This window comes from Aquarana catesbeiana, linkage group LG01 (assembly GCF_042186555.1).
Source record: "Aquarana catesbeiana isolate 2022-GZ linkage group LG01, ASM4218655v1, whole genome shotgun sequence".
Classification (NCBI taxonomy): Eukaryota; Metazoa; Chordata; class Amphibia; order Anura; family Ranidae; genus Aquarana; species Aquarana catesbeiana.
Window position 1 is genome coordinate 445,972,591 of NC_133324.1, and position 21,944 is coordinate 445,994,534.

General features: G+C 37.1%; 1 protein-coding gene across 11 annotated transcripts in view; it reads left to right on the forward strand.

Moving 5' to 3' along the window:
* Window positions 1-21,737, forward strand: part of SLC24A2 (solute carrier family 24 member 2) — a 273,770-nt gene extending 252,033 nt beyond the window's left edge. For 7 of the 11 annotated variants that reach the window (XM_073636393.1, XM_073636455.1, XM_073636472.1 and 4 more), the window contains 4 exons: window positions 2,526-2,669; window positions 5,903-5,992; window positions 17,921-18,087; window positions 20,700-21,736. In XM_073636393.1, coding sequence (XP_073492494.1) covers window positions 2,526-2,669; window positions 5,903-5,992; window positions 17,921-18,087; window positions 20,700-20,949 — 651 coding nt within the window. In that variant the 3' untranslated portion in view covers window positions 20,950-21,736. Of the gene's footprint in view, window positions 1-2,525; window positions 2,670-5,902; window positions 5,993-17,920; window positions 18,088-20,699 lie in introns of all 11 variants that reach the window. The other 4 variants (XM_073636448.1, XM_073636463.1, XM_073636439.1 and 1 more) reach the window with 3 other exon arrangements.
* Window positions 21,738-21,944: the final 207 nt, after the last annotated feature.

Consider the following 21,944-nt stretch of genomic DNA (forward strand, 5'->3'; position numbering starts at 1 on the left):
ACATCCCAATTTAGTCATTTCCAGTTATCTAAGTGACTTCTTGTAACTGAGAGATGCTCTTTATTTCTACTAACAAAAGGTGGGCGTTGTTCCAGACTTAAAGAGACAGAAAAGAGCAGGTTTGGCAATAAGCTAGTGTCTAAAATGTAGCTATACTGAATAAAGTGGTCATTTTTTTTCTTAAATTTCTTAACCACATAGGTGCCTGCTTTAAAGGAAGCTCATACTGAGATAAATATGAAGCCTGCCAATTAGCTACCATGCCATCCTAATAGTTGTAATGCTTTCTAAATAATTTACCAGGAACAAATACGAAAAAGGGCATTTACCTTCACTGGCCACATATCATTGACTCAGAAAATACTGAAGTCTGTGGAGGTCACCAATGGCAGCCTTCATATTTCTCTTCTCTCAGGTTTCCTGTAATGATGATCTAATGAAGTGGGCAAAGAATTGTATAACAGGCAGGCTAGTAAAGTAAAAAAAGATTTGTACATTGCACAAAGCTCAAAAAATAAATACATAACCTTTTTTTTTTTTTTAATATGTCTTTTTATTTTTCTGTTCTTATTTAATAAAAAACAGAAGTCCCGCTATGTACACATAGTTATGTTTTTTAAAGGAAGCCCAAGCTATTGTTCTATAAAGATACCCTTTCAATTAATCAGAGATGGCAATTGGGGTCAAATGCACCACAACCCTAGAATTTTCAATACAATATACAAGATTGGAATTGGGACTTTGCAGGTGCTACTTAGAATCATAGCTTATTTAAATAATCATTCAAGAAAACTTGTCTGTTTTATATAAATATCATATCTAAAAATCATAAAAACAGAAAAGAATATTTCTTTCCTACACATGTAGAGTTGTTTTACAATTGACACCACATATACACTTGTATTACTCAAACATACTTTGCACTAAAGTAGTACCTAATTATATCCCCCACATTTAAAGAAAATACGTATACTGTATACGTATATATATATATATATATATATGTATAAAAAATCCCATTGAGGCATGTCAAGGTGTTGTTGGGCATATTGTAACTGGTCTTTTTTGTGGCATTGGTGCAGTAAAGGCTTTTTTTTCTGGCAACTCGACCATGCAGCTCATTTTTTGTTCAAGTATTGTCATATTGTGCTCCTTGAAAAAAACACACCATCTTTTTCCATAGCAGCCTGTATTTCTCCTGAGGTCACCTAGGAGTTCTTCTTTGTGCCCCAAGCAAGTCTTCTGGCAGTTGTGACTGCAATCTTTTTTGGTCTGCCTGACCTTGGCTTGAGGTCATGAGATCCCTGAATTTTACGTTTCTTCATAAGTGATTGAACAGTACTGACCGGCATATTTAAGGCTTTTGATATCTTTTATATCCTTTTCCATCTTTATAAAGTTCCATTACCTTGTTACACAGGTCTTTTGACAGTTCTTTTCTGCTCCATATGGCTAGCCTGCTCAGGCATCTAGCCTGCTTATTGCATCCACGTGAGAACTAACAAACTCATTGACTATTTATACACAGACACTAATTGCAATTGAAAAAGGCACAGATGTGGGAAATAACCTTTAATTGCCATTTTAACCTGTGTGTGTCATCTTGTGTGTCTGTACCAAGGCCAACCATTACAGGGTAAACTTTTAATCAGGGTCGTTTTGGTGATTTATGTTATCATTATGATTTAAAAAGGAGCCAAACAACTATGTGATAATAAATGACTTCGTATGATCATTATCCTTAAATAAAAGACAATTTTTGGCATGATCAGTCATATTTTCAATATCAATGCCAAAATGTCACAATTTCTGCCAGGATATGCAAACTTTTTAGGCAAACTGTGTGTGTGTATATATATATATATATATATATATATATATATATATATATATATATATATGTATATATATGTATATATTTATATTTTGCACTCCAAAGACATGCTGGTAGGTTAATTGGATCCTGTCTAAAATTGTCCCTAGTATGTATGAATGTGAGTTAGGGACCTTAGATTGTAAGCTCCTTGAGGGTAGGAACTGATGTGAATGTACAATGTATATGTGAAGCGCTGTGTAAATTGACGGCGCTATATAAGTACCTGAAATAAATAAATAAATAAATAAATAAAAATAGATATATATATAGATCTATATATATATATATATCTATATATATATATATATCTATATATATATATATATATAGATATATATATATATAGATATATATATGTATGTATCTATATCTATGTATATATATATATAGAAACATCAGTTTGTATTGCAAAGATAACATAATTTGAGCCAACATAATTTGAGCCAAAGAATAGCCTTTTCCTCCAGAAAAACATTATTGAGGTCCAATGACTGAGTACAACTGTCACAAGTACCAATAAACACTCCAGTCATTGTCAGAATCTGAAAACTGTAACACGTGATTAGGCACTTTTTGTAAAAATGTGTGCTATATTGTTATTGGGTTCATTATTCTTCATTAACATTAGCGTATTCCTTTTTGTACTCAGGCCTCAGGTGCAGATATGGCTGATGATGGTGACCATCCACTAAGTCTAGCATGGCCAGCCAACAAGCGTAAGCAAGCTGTGTATCTTGCTGTGCTGCCAATTATTTTCCCTTTATGGATCACATTACCTGATGTCCGCAATTTAGTAAGTACTGTCTCAGCATTTTTTGTAAATGTTGCTAATAAACACATGAAGTGCTATATACACTAAGTACTTTATACTGTATATAGCATGGATGCACAGAATATAGCCCATAAGCATATTGCTACAGGGTATCATCTGTGCTCCAGCTGACAAATTTAGTGTAATGTGGACACTCCTTTATGCATTCGGGTTCATTTACTAAAGGCAAATGGGCTGTCCACTTTGAAAGGAATTTTCACTTTGGAACTTTTCCTTTAAGGCCCCTTTCACACTGGGGCGGTGGGGGCGTCGGCGGTACAACAGCACTATTTTTAGCGCTGCTGTACCGTCGTTCTTGCAGCGGTATTCGGCCGCTAGCGGTGCAGTTTTAACCCCCGCTGGCGGCCGAAAAAGGTTTAAAAGCCCTCGTACAGCGCGGCTATAGCCGCGGTATTGCCGCGGTATAGCCGCGCTGTCCCATTGATTTCAATGGGCAGGAGCGGTTTAGGAGCGGTGAATACACCGCTCCGTCACCGCTCCAAAGAAGCGGTTTGCAGGACTTTTTTCACCGTCCTGCCAGCGCACCGCTTCAGTGTGAAAGCCCTCGGGCTTTCACACTGAACAAACGGCGGAGGCTGTTTAGGGGCGGTTTGCAGGTGGTATTTTTAGCGCAATAATGCCTGCAAACTGCCCCAGTGTGAAAGGGGTCTAACTTAGTGAATTAGATAAAAATGTAAAGCATACCCAAGAAAATGTAAAAAAAAAAAAACAAAAGGAAAAAAAGGCATTTTTACTTGCAGACTCAATGGACCACTTGGTCTTTTTTTCTATTGTCACTTTTATATTCGTTTGCCTTTATTAAGTCAACCACTCCTTTGCCATATATTATGTTCCCACTTTCACTTCTCCCTATTTTCTATACTTTAGAACTGAGTACATGGAGAATGTACAGCACACTTGAACAAAGCAAAGTTTCTTGTGTCATGGCGACAGTACAGAATTATACACAAGTTAGATTATACTTTGAGGAAGTGTATGCTATACAATAATAAAACAAATAATATAAACACAATAACATAAATAATACACAAATTGATCAAAGCATAGACACAGTTTGGTCCTCCTTTGTCTTCCCACAGTGGGACACAATTTAATGCAGTTACATGACAATCATGTGTTTGAGTGTGCATTCTCCTATCTAATAATAGTATTTAATAAGATCCTCGTAATCAGATAGAACTTCAAGAGCACTTAAACATGAGTGAACGGGAAATACAAAATAAAAAATAGCCATCTAACATCAAAGGGATAATTATGCACATACAGGTTTAGCTACAAATATGCAACAAAGCAGAGTGTTATCTACAGCCGTGCGCAATATACTGTATATGTCAATGTTTTCCCGCAAGTTCCTTTCCGGCAATAATGATGCTTTATGAATATTTGAAGTAGAAGAACCCTTGTGAAGGATCTTTTATTATGAAAATCAAGCCAGTAAATGTAAACCTTATACCAGTTCCATAATGTGTATGATGTTATAGCATTATCATCCTTAAAGAGACCCTGTCAGGTCTCTAAATTAGGGGTCTCAAACTAGCGGCCCTCCAGCTGATGCGAAACTGCAAGTCCCATCATGCCTCTGCCTGTGGGCATCATGCTTGTAACTGTCAGCCTTGCAATGTCTCATGGGACTTGTAGTTTTGCAACAACTGGAGGGCCACCAGTTTAAGACCCCTGCTCTAAATGGTTTAAACCAGCAGTTTCCTGCATTAGAAGATAGGGTACACTCACCTTCCTAGTGGCCCATTTCTCCTACCTCCCCTTCATTACAGAGCTGCAACTTTGGCATTCAACTCTTTCAGGAGTGTCAGATGCCTGTGTTCACCAGTGCATGCTGATTCCTTCTTGATTACTGTAGTAACATATGGGTCAAAGGAATGGATCAGAATGTAAAAACAAATGCACCTATGAATGAGCTAAAAAACCTTTTCTACTTTTTTTTTTTTTTTTAAGTATGTTTGGCATTACACTGCATGCTTGAGTACCTTCTCCTGTTTGAAATTTAAACACTTCAGCCCCGGAAGGATTTGCCCCCTTAATGACCAGGCCATTTTTTGGTGATACGGCACTGCGTTACTTTAGCTGACAATTGCGCGGTTGTGCGACGCTGTAACCAAATAAAATTGATCTCCTTTTTTTCCCACAAATGGAGCTTTCTTTCGGTGGTATTTGATCACCTCTGCGATTTTTATTTTTTGCGCTATAAACAAAAAAAGACCGACAATTTTGGAAATAAAACAATATTTTTTATTTTCTGCTATAGAACACACCCAATAAAAAAAAATTTTAAATCAAATTTCTTCATCAATCTAGGCCAATTTGTATTCTGCTACATATTTTTGGTAAAAAAAAAAATCCCAAAAGGCGTTTATTGATTGGTTTGCGCAAAAGTTATAGCGTCTACAAAATAGGGGATGGATTTATGGCATTTTTATTATTATTATTTTTTTTTAATAATAATGGCAGTGATTTTTAGCGAGACTGCGACATTGCAGCAGGCAGATCGGACACCTAACTGCCATTTTTTGCACTTTTTTGAGAACCAGTGAGATTATTACAGTGATCAGTGCTGAAAATATGCACTGACATTGCACTAATGACACTGGCAGGGAAGGGGTTAACATCAGGGGAAATCAAGGGGTTAACTGTGTTCCCTCAGTGTGTTTTCTAACTGTGTGGGGGAAGGGCTGCCTGGGACAACACACAGATCCGTCTTCCTGCATAGCAGAAAGACAGAATCTAATTGGCTGACATATACTATTGTTCAGACAATGTGTGGTCTCCCCTGTCAGAATGGAGATCTGCCTTGTTTACTATAACAGATCCCTGTTCTGTCACTGCGGAGAACAATCGTGGGCGGCCAGTGGACATCGAGTCCGCCGGACCCGCTGATTGGCTCCCCCACTGGCCAATAAGCGAGCGTGTGTGCCGCACAAATCGCTCTGTAGGAGCTGGCGTATAGGTACGGCGATTCGCGCAGCCGAGCCAACCTGCAGCAGTATAACTGCGGCAGCTGCTCTGTAAGCGGTTAAAGAATGCATATTTTTGGTAAATTTTTGTTACAATTTTGTAACAGTCCACCTGTACGTGTTTTATTAGTTATACTGTGAAGTTTCATGATGCAGTGCAGGACTTCAAAACAAATATAACATTCTCAATGAAGAAGAAATATAAAATGTTCCTTTTCTTTCCAGTCATCAAGAAAGTTTTTCCCTGTAACATTTTTTGGATCAATCACCTGGATTGCAATATTTTCCTATTTGATGGTCTGGTGGGCACATCAGGTAAGTCCAAATATTTTATATTAAAAAGGAGATGATTTGCTTCAAGGTCAGGAACACTGAGTTGGCATAAAATATCTTTGTAATATTTTAGGGAAATATAAATAGAATATAAAAATACAGAAGGTTCCTGTCAAAACATAGCCAGATTTTAATTATGCAAACCACCTCTATTCCAACTTTAGCATCTTTGGGGCCTCTGTCAGTGGGCTTGGGCTTGTTTTGATGGCCTCAGTTTGACATCAGTTTAAGACACTTCTTAGATAATTCAGATTTCACAGTACTGTACAACTGAAATGCAGTTTTTATGTCACACAATATTAATGGATAATTATCAAGCACAACATTTCAATATACATTCCACTAAAATTAATTTTAGGGCACATAAATGCAATATATTATTAGTTTTTGGTAAAATATAAAAGAAGAGGCAGTGCCAAGTAAATAGATACCCAACATGTCAAGCTTTCAAATTGTGTGACAAGCTTCCGTACTCTTATATTTTCCATAGGGCAATGCTTTAAAAGCAGAGGTATTAGAGGGCATTCGTTTAATCACTTTGGACACAGCTGATCACAGATTGGGGTAAATGGCCAATCACAGCGACCCATTACCATGTGGTCAGCTGTGTCCAATTATAGCTGATCACATGTAAACAGTCTTTACAGTTATTAATTGGCAGTTACGCTAGACATGCTGTGTCTGTGTGAGAAAAGGATTGCCAATAAGTGACAAGCATTGTCAATAGATTGTGATCAGTGCCGCCTCATCAGTGCAGCCTCACCAGTGCCCATTAGTGCAGCCTCATCAGTGCCCATCAGTGCACCCTTATCAGTGAAGTAGAAAAATTCCTTATTTGAAAAACAGAAACTAAGAAAAACATTTTATTTTTAAAATTGTCAGTGTTTTTTTGTTTAGCAAAAAATAAAAAAAAACAGTGGTAAATAAATACCACAAAAGAAAGCTCTATCTGTCCCAAAAAATGATAAAAATTGAATTTGGGTACAGTGTTGCATGGCCATGCAATTGTCATTCAAAGTTTGACAGCACTGAAAACTGAAAATTGGCCTGGGCAGGAAGGAAGTGAATGTGCCCAGTATTGAAGTGGTTAAAGTTAACCATGAATAATTGCCCTGGAATTTTTGCTCTCACACCAGCATGCATCATGTCCAGTGACATGCAACATGGGTAGTGTTATTGATGTTTTTGTGTATGTGGGGGTGGGGGATTTAGATTTTTTTGGAGGGAGGTTTTAGGTGCTTGGGTGACTTTTGGGTAACTTTATTTTTTACACTTTTTTACACTAAACTTTATTTTTATAGGTTAACAGGTTCCTTTTAAAGAGACATCAGGATTCTCTTATACCCCCAATGTCTCACCTGCCCTGCATTGATGCTAATAGAGCACAGATAAAGGCTGAAATAGGAAGTTACATTTTTACACACCACTTCTAGGTTCTCACTAGGTAGAGGAGATCAGCGAATAGATGTTTGCTGGTCTCCCTCCTCTCTTCCAGGCAGCATCGGGTAGCATGGCTTGGTAGATTTTCATACATTGTGTAAACCCCCTGCACTGGCACACATTGAAAAACAGGCCCTCACTGACAGAGGAGGTGTGTCTGTTGGGTTTTGTAGACCCGCTGGCTCACCGCCAGGTGGTAAGAACCCTTTTGGGACTACTCCTTTACTATGCACGTGAGGCTATTGTGCTTCGGTAGAAATCCCCTGCTGTAGCATCCATTCATTTTTGGAAGCGATTAGTTAACACACATAATAATCAACATCTAATGGTAACAACTTACTGATGAAACCAATCGCAAATGGTAAAAAAGGTGAAGATGTTGCTAAAGTGCAGTCTTGAGATAAAATGGGCATAACGTGTAGTGATAACGAACATATGTACAAATAAAATGTCCAATAAGCCGCTCTTGATTAGAGTATCATAAATGTGTAAAACAGTCCAAAAAACACTGTGACAATCAAACAATGTTGGATGAGTGGTGTATCCCTTCACCATGAAACGTGAAAAACAGCTGATGCCAGGCCAATCTACTGTAGTGACACCTGAATGTGCACAAGCCCTTCACCATCTATGCTATAAGGTTACAGCATAGATGGATCAAATGCAGGGTTCTTCAGAGGGTCCCTCTTTGGTGTTTACAGAGCTGGATCATATGAGTGGTACAACCTTCTCCAATAGGCTTGATTAGGGTAGTAGGAAATGGAAGAAAGATCCCAATAGCGTGATACCGCTTAAGATTTATCAATTTATTAAAAAACGCAAAGCAGATATATTCACTTTGTTTTAAAAATGTTCAGATAACACTCCACGATCGCTTAGCTTGTATGCTTCCGTCACTTCCGGTTTTCGCCTATTGCTCCAATCTCAATGCGTATCGTCACATCACGAGACTTCATCAGGGGATGATGTGATGATACGCGTCGGGATTGGAGCAATTGGCGGAAACTGGAAGTGACGGAAGCATATGAGCTTGGCGTTCGTGGAGTGTTATCTGAGCATTTTTTCCTTGTCAAAAGAAGTTTATTGAGTATACAATGTTATAAAGATACATAAATATACATAAAGTAAGTTTACAAGGATCTATAAAGTAAGCTCAATGTTTTACAGTAGGGTTTATATAGGTAAATATCATGAAATTTCAAATATTAAACATTGGGTTCACGTAAACCTAAATTAAAGATATATATCATTTCCTTAGTTACTTTTGTAGGTATTTAAATGATTTATACCTACTATACATATTGTTTACAAGTAGAGTGTATATAGGTCAAATAAGTTCTGATAATGAGCTTTAATTGTAAGGTGGAGAAAAGGAAAGAGAAAGAAGAAAAAGGGTTGAAAGGTAGAGGTATGGTCCACAAGGTTGTCCCGCTCGTCAGTTTATTATTCTTTTTAGTTCTCTTTGAAGCCTTAGAATGGGTGTCTCTGTAAGTCATTTAATCTGTTACCATGGCAACAGGACAGAGTCATTGAAATTTGACAGGAACTGTTGTTTTATCCAAGGATGCCAAAGTTTTTCAAATTTTGGAATTTGATTTTGATCGATGGCTACCATCTTAGCATGGGACATTGTATTATTCATTCTGTGAATTGTTTCTGCTAGTACCAATGTAGGAGATTTCCATGCCTTGGCCACTGTTTGTTTTGCAGCCGTTATTAGTTGGATCATAAGTTTGAATTGAGAGAGTGTTAACCATTCCGGTTTTAGATTAAGTATAGTTAAATATGGATCTGGTTGTATTATTTTTTTAAATATTTTAGATGCAATCACGAAGACTTCCTTCCAGAAGGTTTGGATTACTGGGCACGTCCACCATATGTGTAAATATGTGCCTATTTCTGGGCATCCTCGAAAACAAAGAGTTGAGGTATTAGGTGAATATTTTGCCACTCTAGCGGGTACAAGGTACCAGCGAGTTAGGACTTTATAATTTGTCTCTAGTGCCAAGATGTTGGGTGAAGATGACTTAGATGTGAGCCATATATTAGACCAGTCCGTGTCTTCTAAAGTTCGTCCCAGGTCCTCCTCCCACCTCTGAACGTAAGAGGGTCTATTAAGATTTGCTACTCCATATAATTGATTATAAAGTGATGAAATTGTACCTTTAGCAAATGGATCTTTTGTACAGATTGATTCAAAAATGGATAATTGGGATAATGGTGTATCCCCTTTTAGGAATGGTGTATAGAAATTTTTGATTTGGAGATATCTAAATATCTCAGAGTTTGGTAGATCATATTTTTCTCTAAGCGATGGGAATGAAAGGAATGATTTAGATGCTATGAAGTCATTTAGTGTCTGAATGCCTGATGTTGTCCAAGCTTTAAAAGAATTTGGGTAGATCCATGCCGGATAAAAGGCCGGATTTCTGATAAAAGAAAGGAGAGGATTGTGTGGAGATTGTAACTGATATTTGGTTTTTAGTTTATCCCAGAGAGATAAGAAGTGTTTAGTTATGGGATTATGAATTTTAAAGCGGTCTTTAGGATCAAGCCATAATAAATTTGATATTAATAGAGGGTCATTTTCTGAAGCCTCTATAAATACCCATAATGGGATTTCCTGTTTTGCATGGTATTTGGACAGACTGGCCAAATGTGCTGCTCTGTAGTAGTTAGTAAAATTAGGGTATCCCAAGCCTCCTTTATTTTTGGGAAGATGTAGTGTGTGTATAGGTATACATGGTTTAGAAGAGCCCCATATAAACAAAGTTGCTCTTTTTTGTACTATTCTCAAAAAATAGGAAGGAATTGAAATAGGGAGGACTCTGAATAGATAAAGCAATTTGGGTAGAATAGTCATTTTGATTGCATTAATCTTCCCTATCCAGGATAAAGGAAGTTGCGACCATTGTTTTATTAGATTTGTGATCTGTCTTAATACAGGAGGATAATTGGTTGAGAATAAGTCAGAATGAGATGCTGTTAAATGAATTCCAAGATATGGGATTGATTTTTCTGCCCATGTGAATGGGAGTGCAGCCCTAGCCGGGATCAATTCCATGTTTGTGAGTGAAATATTAAGCACTAGGCATTTCTTAGGATTAATCATAAGGCCGGATAGGGCTGCAAATCCATCAAGAGCTGGTATTAAGTTAGGACCAGAGACCTGTGGTGATGATAGAAAAAGTAATATATCGTCTGCAAATATACATAATTTGTGTGTAATACCTCCTACTTCAATGCCAGTTATAGTTTGGTTTGTTCTGATGTATTGGGCCATGGGTTCGAGTATAAGGGCAAATAATAAGGGAGATAATGGGCAACCCTGTCGGGTACCTCTTTCGATATTAAAGGCTTCAGATTTGTATCCAGCATATTTTATATAGGCTTTGGGTTTATTATATAATGCTTTGATCCATGTTAAAAAGTGGGGTCCAAAACCCCATTTTTCTAATGAATATTGCATATATTGCCAGGATACTGTGTCAAATGCCCTCTTAATATCGAGAGATAGAAAACATAAAGGGATTTTCCGTTTTTTAGCAATATGTGCCAATAACACTGCCCTGCGTATATTATCGCCTGCCTGTCTATTTGGCATGAAGCCTACTTGATCTCTATGTATTAATTTTCCTATAATGCTATTGAGGCGTTTTGCTATTATTTTTGCTAATAATTTAATATCGAGGTTTAACAGAGAGATAGGCCGATAATTCACACAGGAAGTATCATCAGAAAGGGGTTTTGGGATCATACAAACAATTGCCATTAGTGTTTCTTGCCGAAAAGAATGTCCATCTAGAAGTTTGTTAAAAGTTTCAGTGAGAATGGGAGAGAGTATTTCTGAGGATGTTTTATAGTATAAAGCCGAGTAGCCGTCTGGGCCTGGTCTTTTGTTAAGTTTTAGGTCTTTTATGGCGTTAGCAACTTCATCTATAGTTATAGGCTCATCCAAACTGCTTTTTTGATTCTGAGATAACTCAGGTAAGGTTATTTTTGAGAAGAAGGATTCAGCTTCTGTAGGATTAAATTCATTGTTTGTCTTGTATAAAGTTGCGAGATGTGAGTGAAATTTATGGACTATTTTAACTGGATTACAAGTATAAACATTTTTTGATAATTTCAAACGTATTGGTTTGAAAGATTTGTTAGTTGAATTTAATGCCCGAGCCAAATATGTACCTGGTTTGTTTGTATTCATGTAGAAATTGTGTTTGGAGCGTTTGAGGGATTTATCAACTGACTCAGTGAGAAATAGATCGTATTCCAATCTAGATTTTTCCAGATGAGATTTTGTACTCTGAGATGGATTATCTTGAAATGATATGTAGGCTGCATTAAAACTGAGTTCTAGTTTTTTTGCTAGATTTTTGCGTTCCCGTTTAAATAGTGCCATTTGTCTTTGTATTGTACCACGCAAGACAGGCTTATGAGCTTCCCACAGTGTTATTGGGGAGATGTCTGTTATTAATTGATATGTATTCCTTTAAAGCTTGTTCAATGGCCATCTGATGTAGTGGGTGTTTGAGCATTATGTCCGGTAAGTACCACGTTGGGTCATGCGCTTTTGGTATGGCTGAGGCTATAGTAGTGTATACTGCATTATGGTCAGACCACGGAATCGGAATTATATCTGATGCAATAATTTCTGGTATCATTCCTATTGTTAGAAAAATATGATCTATTCTGGTGAAGGTTTGATGAGGGTGCGAGAAATAAGTGAATTTCTTTTTCATTGGGTTACTTTCTCTCCATGAATCTACCAGATTGTATTTGGAAAGAAGTTGAGAAAAAGGTAATCTAGAGGTTATTTTGGATGGTGTAAAAGGTGATTTATCTAGAAATGGGAGGAGGACCTGGTTCGAATCCCCACACATTATCACTGTTCCTATTTTGTGTGTATTAATCACTTGTAATATATGTGAGAGGAATGGTGTAGGTTGTTTGTTAGGAGCGTAGTAGGAAATCACCGTGATTGCTGTATCCATTATATAACCCATGAGTATCAGGTATCTACCTTCTGGGTCTTTAATTTCTGATGATAAGGTGAATGGTGTGGATCGGTGAAATGCAATTAGAGTTCCCCTTTGCTTGGTACAGGCAGAAGCCGTGTAAATTTGTTGATAAAAAGGAGAAATATATTTTGGAGTAGAATCTTTGGTGAAGTGTGTTTCTTGGAGGCATACTATGTGAGCCTTCTTGTTATGGAAAGTACGGAAGGCTTTGGTCCTTTTTTGAGGGACATTTATTCCCTGAACATTCAGGGAAAGTATATTCAGTGGTGCCATGGCAATAGATCAAATAGTTTTGACTTACTTTTTGTTATGCAGAGCTGACTGCGCAGATCAACCTGTGTGGACTGAAGAGATGAATAGATAGAAAAGAAACCAGTGAATTCTGGAGTAAAGAGTAAATAAAAAACATATGAGATTAGATGATACATTGTATAAATTATTTTTTGCAAGTAATCACAATTTACCCGTGAAAGAGAATAAATATCTCTCTCAGGGGAATAAGTGCCTTCATCACACTCCCACATAATATGGTTGGGAGAATGAGGAGGGCTAATGGGGGTACACGGATCTTCCGCTTACAGGAGAGAAGTGCTATGTCAAAAGACATCAAAATGATGTTTCATTAATTGGAGTGCAGAATATAGTTTTTGTTGAAATTATTTATTCCAGGGTGGTTGTATATGGTTAGTCTTGCCCTAGGCTAAATAATTCAGTTAGAAAGGTACTGTTAATAACTTTGGTATTGATGAAGATAGTTTGAATTATTTTGGGATTTTAACCCTTTTAGAGTAAACAATTACATATTTTATTCATATGTAACTGTTTAGATATGTTAACTCATAAAATTGAGGTTGTATTGCTTCAGATTAGAATAAACAAAAACATAATTCTAGGAACTAGTTAGGTAATAATATATTTGTTTTAAGAAAAGAAAGAAAAAGCTTCCATTACTTCTGGATTATTGAACATATTTGTCCTAAAAAGTAATAAATCTTTTGTTATTACCTGATAATATATAACTGAACAAGAATTTCCTTATTTCACTTATATATTCTAAGGCTATATGAATCAGAAGTAATAAGAAATATAACTGGAATGTAACATGATCCCATACAGTGTGTGACTATCAGAATGCAGTTACATTCAGTTATAAATATAGGTTTTTTATAGAGAACCATCTCTTAGTATAATAAATGAAGAGATATCAGGAATTAGGATGTCAGTCCATTGAATCTTCTTGGTCCATGGATGATGTGGCATAACGGCCTCTTTTGTGAGAATGATGATTCCCATTTTGTTCTGGAATTTTCTGGGTGCTGCCTGAAGGTGAAGATGATGCCATTCTTCTGCATGTGGGAGTGTTGCTGCTTGTGGGTTCTGTCAGATTTAATTTTAAAAGGGTTTGTTGTAGTTCATCTGCTGATCTGCTTCTGTAAATTGTACCTTGGTAGTTAAATCTGACTGAAAAGGGGAAGCCCCATTGATACATAATGTTGTGGCGTTGCAGTTCCATTAGTTGGGGTTTCATGGATCGTCTTTTAGTAATAGTAAGTTGGGATAGGTCAGCAAAAATTTGATAATTGTGTCCTTGAAAATTAAGTTCTTTTTTTTCTCTTGCAGCAATTAGTATTTGTTCTTTTGTTCTGTAATAATGAAATTTTGTGATTATATCACGTGGGGGTCCATTTTCTTTTTGGCTGTGAGGGCTCTGTGTACTCTGTCCAGTTCTAAACGTTCAATAGGGATATCTGGCTTTAGTTCTTATAATAGAGCAGTAATAGTAGACTGCAGGTCTGTCACAGTTTCAGGTATTCCCCTTATGCGCAAGTTTGAACGTCTGGCTCTATTTTCGTAATCTTCGAGCTTAGTTTGAAGTATTAAATTCTCTTTTTTTAATTGTTCCAATTCTGTTATATTTTCTTGGGTTGTAATTTCAATTTCATCCATTTTTATTTCTAAGGCTGCGGTGCGGTTTCCCAGCTCTCTTATTTCTTTGGTTAGGCTTTTTGTTATTTGGTCTGAGGTTTGTTTTAAAGCCTTATGAAGCATCTTTTCAAATTGTAATAATATTACTGGGGATACTGAGGAGGCTTGTGGAGAAGTTTGTGAGAGGATTTGTTCTGTATCTGACTCAAATGGAGAGTCTTGCTGTGACATTTTCTGTCTGTGAGAGCGCCCTGATGCTGTATCTTGTGAGGTGACTGGAGCTGCTTCAGCTGCAGTGAGTGCCTGTGAGCTCTTTGTGAGGTGATTTTTATTTCTGCCACGGTTTCCTCCCAGTACCATATTTCCTGCCCAAACTTTCACAGTTTGTTCCCTAGGGCAAAAATGTTCAAATGGATACCTTTTGAGCCTGCAGGCTCCGCTTTGTCCTTCTCTTCTCTCCTCAGCGGTGTGGAGCTCTAACAATGCATGTCTGCTCTGCTAGGCTCCGCCTCCTGCCCCCTATCTGAGCATTTTTAAACCAAGTGAGTATATCTGCTTTGCGTTTTTAAATAAATTGATAAATCTTAAGCAGTATCATGCTATTGGGATCTTTCTTCCATTTCCTACTACCCTAATCGAGCCCACTGGAGGAGAAGGTTGTACCACTCATATGATCCATCTCTGTAAACACCAAAGAGGGACCCTCTGAAGACCCCTGCATTTGATCCATCTATGCTGTAACCTTACAGCAGTAAGGTGAGGGGCTTGTGCACATTCAGGTGTCACTACAGTGGATTGGCCTGGCATCGGCCATTTTTCATGTTTCACGGTGAAGGGATATACCACTTATCCAACATTGTTTGATTGTCACAGTGTTTTTTTGGACTGTTTTACACATTTATGATACTCTAACCCAGAGTGACTTATTGGACGTTTTATTTGTACATATGTTCGTTATCACTACACGTTATTAAGCCCATTTTTATCTCAAGACTGCACTTTAGCAACATCTTCACCTTTTTTACCATTTGCGATTGGTTTCGTCATTAAGTTGTTATCATTAGGTGTTGATTATTATGTTTGTTGCATTTTCTAATTTTCTCACTTTGCACCTTAGCACTTAGCAAGTTTATGATTGCATAGATATACACCTATGTGTTTTTCTTTATTTTGCACCAGCACTTTAATGTAGTAATTCATATCTAATTTAAAAGGTTAACAGTGCAACATTATTATTTACTCATTCGCCTCTCTATCTGCTAAGGATCCGCTAACCAGGTGTCTGCTGCAGTGTACCCTTAGTTTGTAATTATTTGACAGAGTGGGAGTGCTATATTTATTCAATTAGTTAACACAGCCCTACCATTATACAAGACAAGACCACTTATCTATCTAGGACTTGCGCTAGATAGTTCCATAAAATGTGGAATATCTGGGTGGAATCTCCAGCCATGAACACAGACTCTCTAGACAAATAGCGAGTATGACACTAGACAATTGATCCCTCATTTGGTTAGTAGAACCATGGGTTGATTATCTGGGCTCCTAGGTTCTGGGAGAGAGTGTTTTTCATCACTGAACCTGGCTCTGGAGGTTGTATGGTGTAAATCCTGTAATCCAGTGGGCACAGGGGAACAGAGCATACCAATTTTTGTTGTTGTCTTCGTTTTTATCGTTTTCTTTTAATTATGTTTTTGTTGTGTGCTGAGTCGTGGTATGTCCAGGAGGCTTTGTTTTGTACTTTGAACTGAAATTTTTTTAAAAAAGAAGAAAAACAGGCCCTTACATTGTTTTTTTTTTTGTTTGTTTTTTTTTTAATCACACATTCTTTGGTAGCACAGAGCACAGATTCCATTTGAAAAATAAATTTGTGGTACAAATGATGGAAAAATGTGTTTTTTATTTGTTATCACAAATCTTGAGGCAGCACCATTTAAAAAATAAATTTAATTAGTAGTAGACATAATGAAAACTTAGTTTGCTGTCATGCTTTTGCCCCTTTTATAATTATGATCAATTGACAGCCTCCATAAATAAAGCTCTTGTACATTGGTAGGCAGTGAAAAAGACAGGGACATTCAAATGCCTCTTATACTGATAGGCAGTGACAATGTCCCTATTACACTGCTGGCCAGTGAGGTGCCCTCTTACGATGGCAGTCATTGGTTTACCACACTGGTGCATTTGATTTATCACACTGCTCTTTCCATCACATCCTTTTATGAGATCATTTTGTTTTGTCTTTATTTTAAAATTCCAGTGCCTCTATGACAATGTGTAGAAATTTAATCCTGGCCATTTGACTAAAATTATTACATATTTTTTAGCTTATCTCGTTCGTATTTGAAATTCAGAGTGCCAGTTATATGAAAAAAATATATAATGGTACCTACGTCCCTGCTTAATGACACGGAAAAGAGTATATATCGAGGAATATGGATTTTCTGCGTACCATCATGAATTTCACAAACACATCTCAATTAAAATCACAAAATATTTATTACAAAAACATCATTAAAAGACAATGATGGAAAATGTGCTGAAATTAGAACTCCCTTGGAACAGGCTGCCTTTTTGTTCCTGTGATAAACAATAGTCATCAATATTGTATTATATAACCAATATCTAGGGTAACATTGATTAGGAACACGTGGACAGCCAGCAGATCACATCTCTACATGTTTCACAGTATTACACTGCTTCTTCAGGAGTATAGGGAGCAAACGGTTTCTCTAAAATAAAAAAACAAAAAGAAATAATACATATTTATAACTGCATAAAAGTTGTAGGCTGTTTGACTATTCCCAAGTTGCAAAGGCATAAGAGCCCCCCCCCCCCCCCCCGTCTTACACAAGACTGCTGAGGAATGGAGCACTGAGGCAAGACCATAGGGCCAGAGCCCTCACCAGGCGGACATTGGAGCAGTATAGGCCGAAGAAAAACTGTAGAGTCAAACATAAATACCCCATTATAAAAAAAGTGGCACAATATTGACAAATAGTGGTACTAAAGAGTACAGCCATGACACCTACCAATAGAAAAAAACACTACTGGGTTTCATGTATGGCAGATAGAACAGTGGGATGTTCAGCCAGACTTGTTTATATAGGAACTCCAAGAGGGACCTGCCAAAACCGATACTATGGGAGCAAACAAACAAGGCATGTAGGAGTATATAAGGAGGCAAAAAACAGTGGACATTATGGCCACAAGGCTGTGCTAACTCTAATCATACTATCAACCAAAATGTAATGCCTCACCTGCACAAAGTCCCAACAGCACATCATCCACCACCAGTCCACCAGGAATCTCTGGTGAAGGGCCTTTTATGCTGCTTTTAATTAATGTGATTGTTTGTGTTTGTGAAGTCTATGACAATACCCAGAAAATCCACATTCCTTAATATATTCTCTTTTCTGTGTTCTTTTCTCTGTTAAAGTTGATTATTAATATAGTTTACAATGCAATGCAAATACAGACTATACATATTGAACTAACGCTTGTTTATTTGCATGACTGGCCTTAGGTTGGAGAGACTATTGGCATTACCGAAGAAATAATGGGGCTTACTATATTAGCTGCTGGCACCTCTATCCCAGATCTCATAACCAGCGTTATTGTTGCACGCAAAGGCCTGGGAGATATGGCAGTTTCCAGCTCTGTAGGAAGCAACATATTTGATATCACTGTTGGGTAAGTATTAATATTATTCTTCAACACTATGTTTTCCACTGCCAAAACAAAGAATCGATCTGAACTATTGTGCCAAAATGTTCTTGCAGTGCTTAATTCCACTTATGTAAAGATGCTTAGTTAAAGTGGTTATTTTCCCTTTGTATCCCTTTGTATGAAATCCACGGGGCAAGATGTGGGACAAGTTTTATTATATGGTTTTTAACTAATATTGTGGGATTCTGAATTAGAATAATGTACTCCTCCAACTTGCGCGTCATAGCATTATGGAGCCCTGAGAAATTACATACTGTTGCTGTGCATCAGAAGCTCTTTTTAGTCAGAATGAATAAGAGCTACCTCAATCCTTCACATGTACAGCAAATACAGAGACCCTGCAATGGCAAAGAAACACATTCAGTTTAAAAAAATATAACTTCACTTTGTTCCCTGACATTTTATCCTGCAAGGAAAAAATACAACATACTTCTGGGTATTGGGATCATGTAAATCAATACCCTTTTTCCCACAGGACAATAAGGGTGCTTAGTGGCTGCTTAGAAGCACAGTGCTGTCACAGGATAGGAAGGGAGCCCTCAGCCTTGTGTAAGTCATGACTTTAAAACAAATCTATGCCCATGATCTTTTTTTATTTTAGTTTTGGATAAAATTGGAAAAGCTGTCAGGTTTTACTGCTATCTGAGGCTTCATTAAAGATATTTCCCCTCATTTTCATTTCTGAAGACAACCGTTTACTAGACAGGAAGGAAGGTTAAATCTGCAACAGGAAAGCAGACAACAAAAAATAGCTGACAACAGGTCCAGCATGCCCCTACCCAACTAAAAAAAAAAAAAGGAAAAAAAAAAATGAAACTCTGCAACAAAGCCTCCAACAGCAGTAATACCAGCCAGGAGTTGTAATCCTTCCCCACTCTATCCAAAACAAAAAAAGTGCAATATATACACTTTAACAGTAGTTCTCAACTCCTGTCCTCAGGGCCCACTAACAGGCCAGGTTTGCAAGATAACTGAAATACATCACAGGTGATATCATTTGCTGCTCAGTGATTGCAGTATTCTAGTCTGCATCTCCTCCAAGGTAATACATAAAACCTGGCCTGTTAGTGGGTCCTGAGGACAGGAGTTGAGAACTACTGCACTTTAACCATAAGTCTACCACTCTTTACTTTCGGTGACCCAACAGAGAAGTAGATGAGTCTAAAGCTTTCTAATTTACTAAAACTGCAGAGTGCAAACCCTGGGGCAGCTCTGCATAGAAGCCAATCAGCTTCCAGTTTTTTTTTATTTAATTTTTTATTTTTAAAAGCTTAATTGAACAAGCTCAAGTCAGAAGCTGATCTGCTGCCATGCATCACTGCACTAGGTTTTGCACTCTCCAGTTTTAGAAAATCAACTCCTATGTGAATTTTGGGTGGTGTTTGATAAACCAACCGAAATTCATTAAGTGGATGGCCCTGTTGCCAGCATCCTGCCTGACATCCTTTGATTAAAAAAATGAAAGGTGCTCAATGTAAAATTGTTAGCCAATCTGATGCAGGTACGGTTTGGTTATTCTGACAGCCACGGGTATTGGCTGTTGGAATGCAATAACTGTAGCCAGAAATTTGCACTGTATAGCATGGATGAAGGAATCAGGATTAACAAAAAAAAATCTAACTGTGTATGACCAAGTAATTGCTAAGGTTGTTTAAACTGAATGATTTCCTTTGCATGGTCACATTCCTTGCTCAGGGCGATATGGTTGCAAAACAGCCCCTCTCCAGTTTTTGGAGTCTGGAGCAGTACCAAATTATATTGCAGTAATAAATTTGAAAAACAATCTTTTTTTGGCCCATTAAATAAAGAACAAGTTTGCTCTTTCGATGCAATTCATAGTCTTCTAAACACATTTTAACTCTTTCCTACTCTATTGAAGAAGAAAACATGGTTAAAGTTGGCCATATAAACTGTGGTTATATTTCCTTATCTTTTTGCAAATGTGGAAGACTGAAATAGACATGGAAACTTATTATAAATTGTGTTGCTGAACACATTTTAAAGTGACTCTATAATTATAATGAATCTATAATAATTATAATATTATAATTATATTATAATTATAATAATTATATATTATAATATATAATGAATTAATTAAAGTGACTCTGTAATGAGACAAGTATTGGGTAAAGTGTCATTACTGGATCTCTATTTTAAATACCTATTCCCTGTCTGTGTCTGATTTCAGTAACTTTGAGTCACAGACCCACAACAAAGCATGCTATAAATTGGTGTCAAAAACATGTTGGAAATCTGTAAACTTGCTCTGGTTCAGATAATCAGAAACCATCAGCATGGCAGCCAGGAAACTAGTATTCTCCAAGGAGAAATTTGCAATGCCAGCCAGCCATAGAAGCCTTTGAGAAATGAATTTAATACTATATTCTACATATACCCAAAGCAGCATATTAGCATTATTCTTTCAACAACTAGTCTAGCCAAAAATTACAGAACCATACAAAAAGCTTAATAGTACTGTATATGGATTATGCTGGTCTGAAAAGTCTTTCACTTTAATAGGTCCTTGTATTGCACAATCAAACCATCTCCCTGTTGTTTTATCTCCATCACAGCCTCCCCATGCCCTGGCTTCTGTTTTCCATTTTTCACCGCATGAAACCAGTACCAGTGAGCAGCAATGGCTTGTTCTGTGCAATTATCCTCCTCTTTATAATGCTGCTGTTCGTCATCCTATCCATTGCTTTGTGTAAGTGGAAGATGAACAAGATTTTGGGATGTATGATGTTTGGACTGTACCTTTTTTTCTTGATCGTCAGCGTTCTTCTAGAGAATCGCATCATCTTATGTCCAGCTACTGTCTAGGCTAAAAAGCTGAAGAATTGTGGAGCAGATGTTCTTGAACATAAGGGCAGTAAGCTTGGCTTTGCCCTCAGAAGGCCAAAAGCATTGCCAGCGTGCAACCTTGAAATACTGTCGGAGGACATATGATCAGTGGATCAGTCCTGGAGAATCTAGAAGCTATACAAACTTTTACTATACATTTCTAGTGCACGTTGTATTCCTCTATTACTCTCTTTACATATGATATATACTTTAATATGCAGGGTATAATAAAGAGGAGTGATGTTAGTTAAAAACAAAATCTCTAGAATTTAATATCAGCTACTCATTGGAAATCATAGATGTCCAGTAGCCGTAAATAGATTGAGCGTATCAATTCCTCACCATGGATGTATTTCAACACTTCTTTGCCTGTAGTGTAGCCTGGAAGGAGTGTTGCATAAAAAAAGATATTTAACTCCACTCAGTAGTATAGGAACCACTTGTTCAATAAGTATAATGAAAATGTGGCAAAGTGGGGTCTGGGTATGAAGTGTAAATGGGAGATTTAGATTTGCTACCTACTGTATACTATATTTTGTCTTTATTAAAAGTTATCAATGGCAGTATTGCACACTTCACATAGAATAACAGAATGGGTTTGATATATACTAGCCCAGAAAAGCTTACAACATATTTTGGTTATAAAAAAAAGAGATGTATGGTCAGGAACTTATGTAACAGGGTCTTGTGATTTCAGGTCCAAGGTTGAAATAACAGTTTATAGTCCTGTTCTAATTGCAAGGCTGAATACCATCTAATAAAAATAAGAAACCATTTTCATGGCTTAAATATTAGAAATGTGTGCTTTGTGTGCTTTGTTTGTGTTCTTTGTGAAATATAATCAGCTTTGCACAATGTGCATGTCACACAAATCTTGTTTTGTTCCCATGAATGTTCTGTGCCTTTATGCTGTGCAAGGAAGCATTTAAATGCCTTCCACACCCTGGACCTATGTGCCAAACCCACACTGTGTT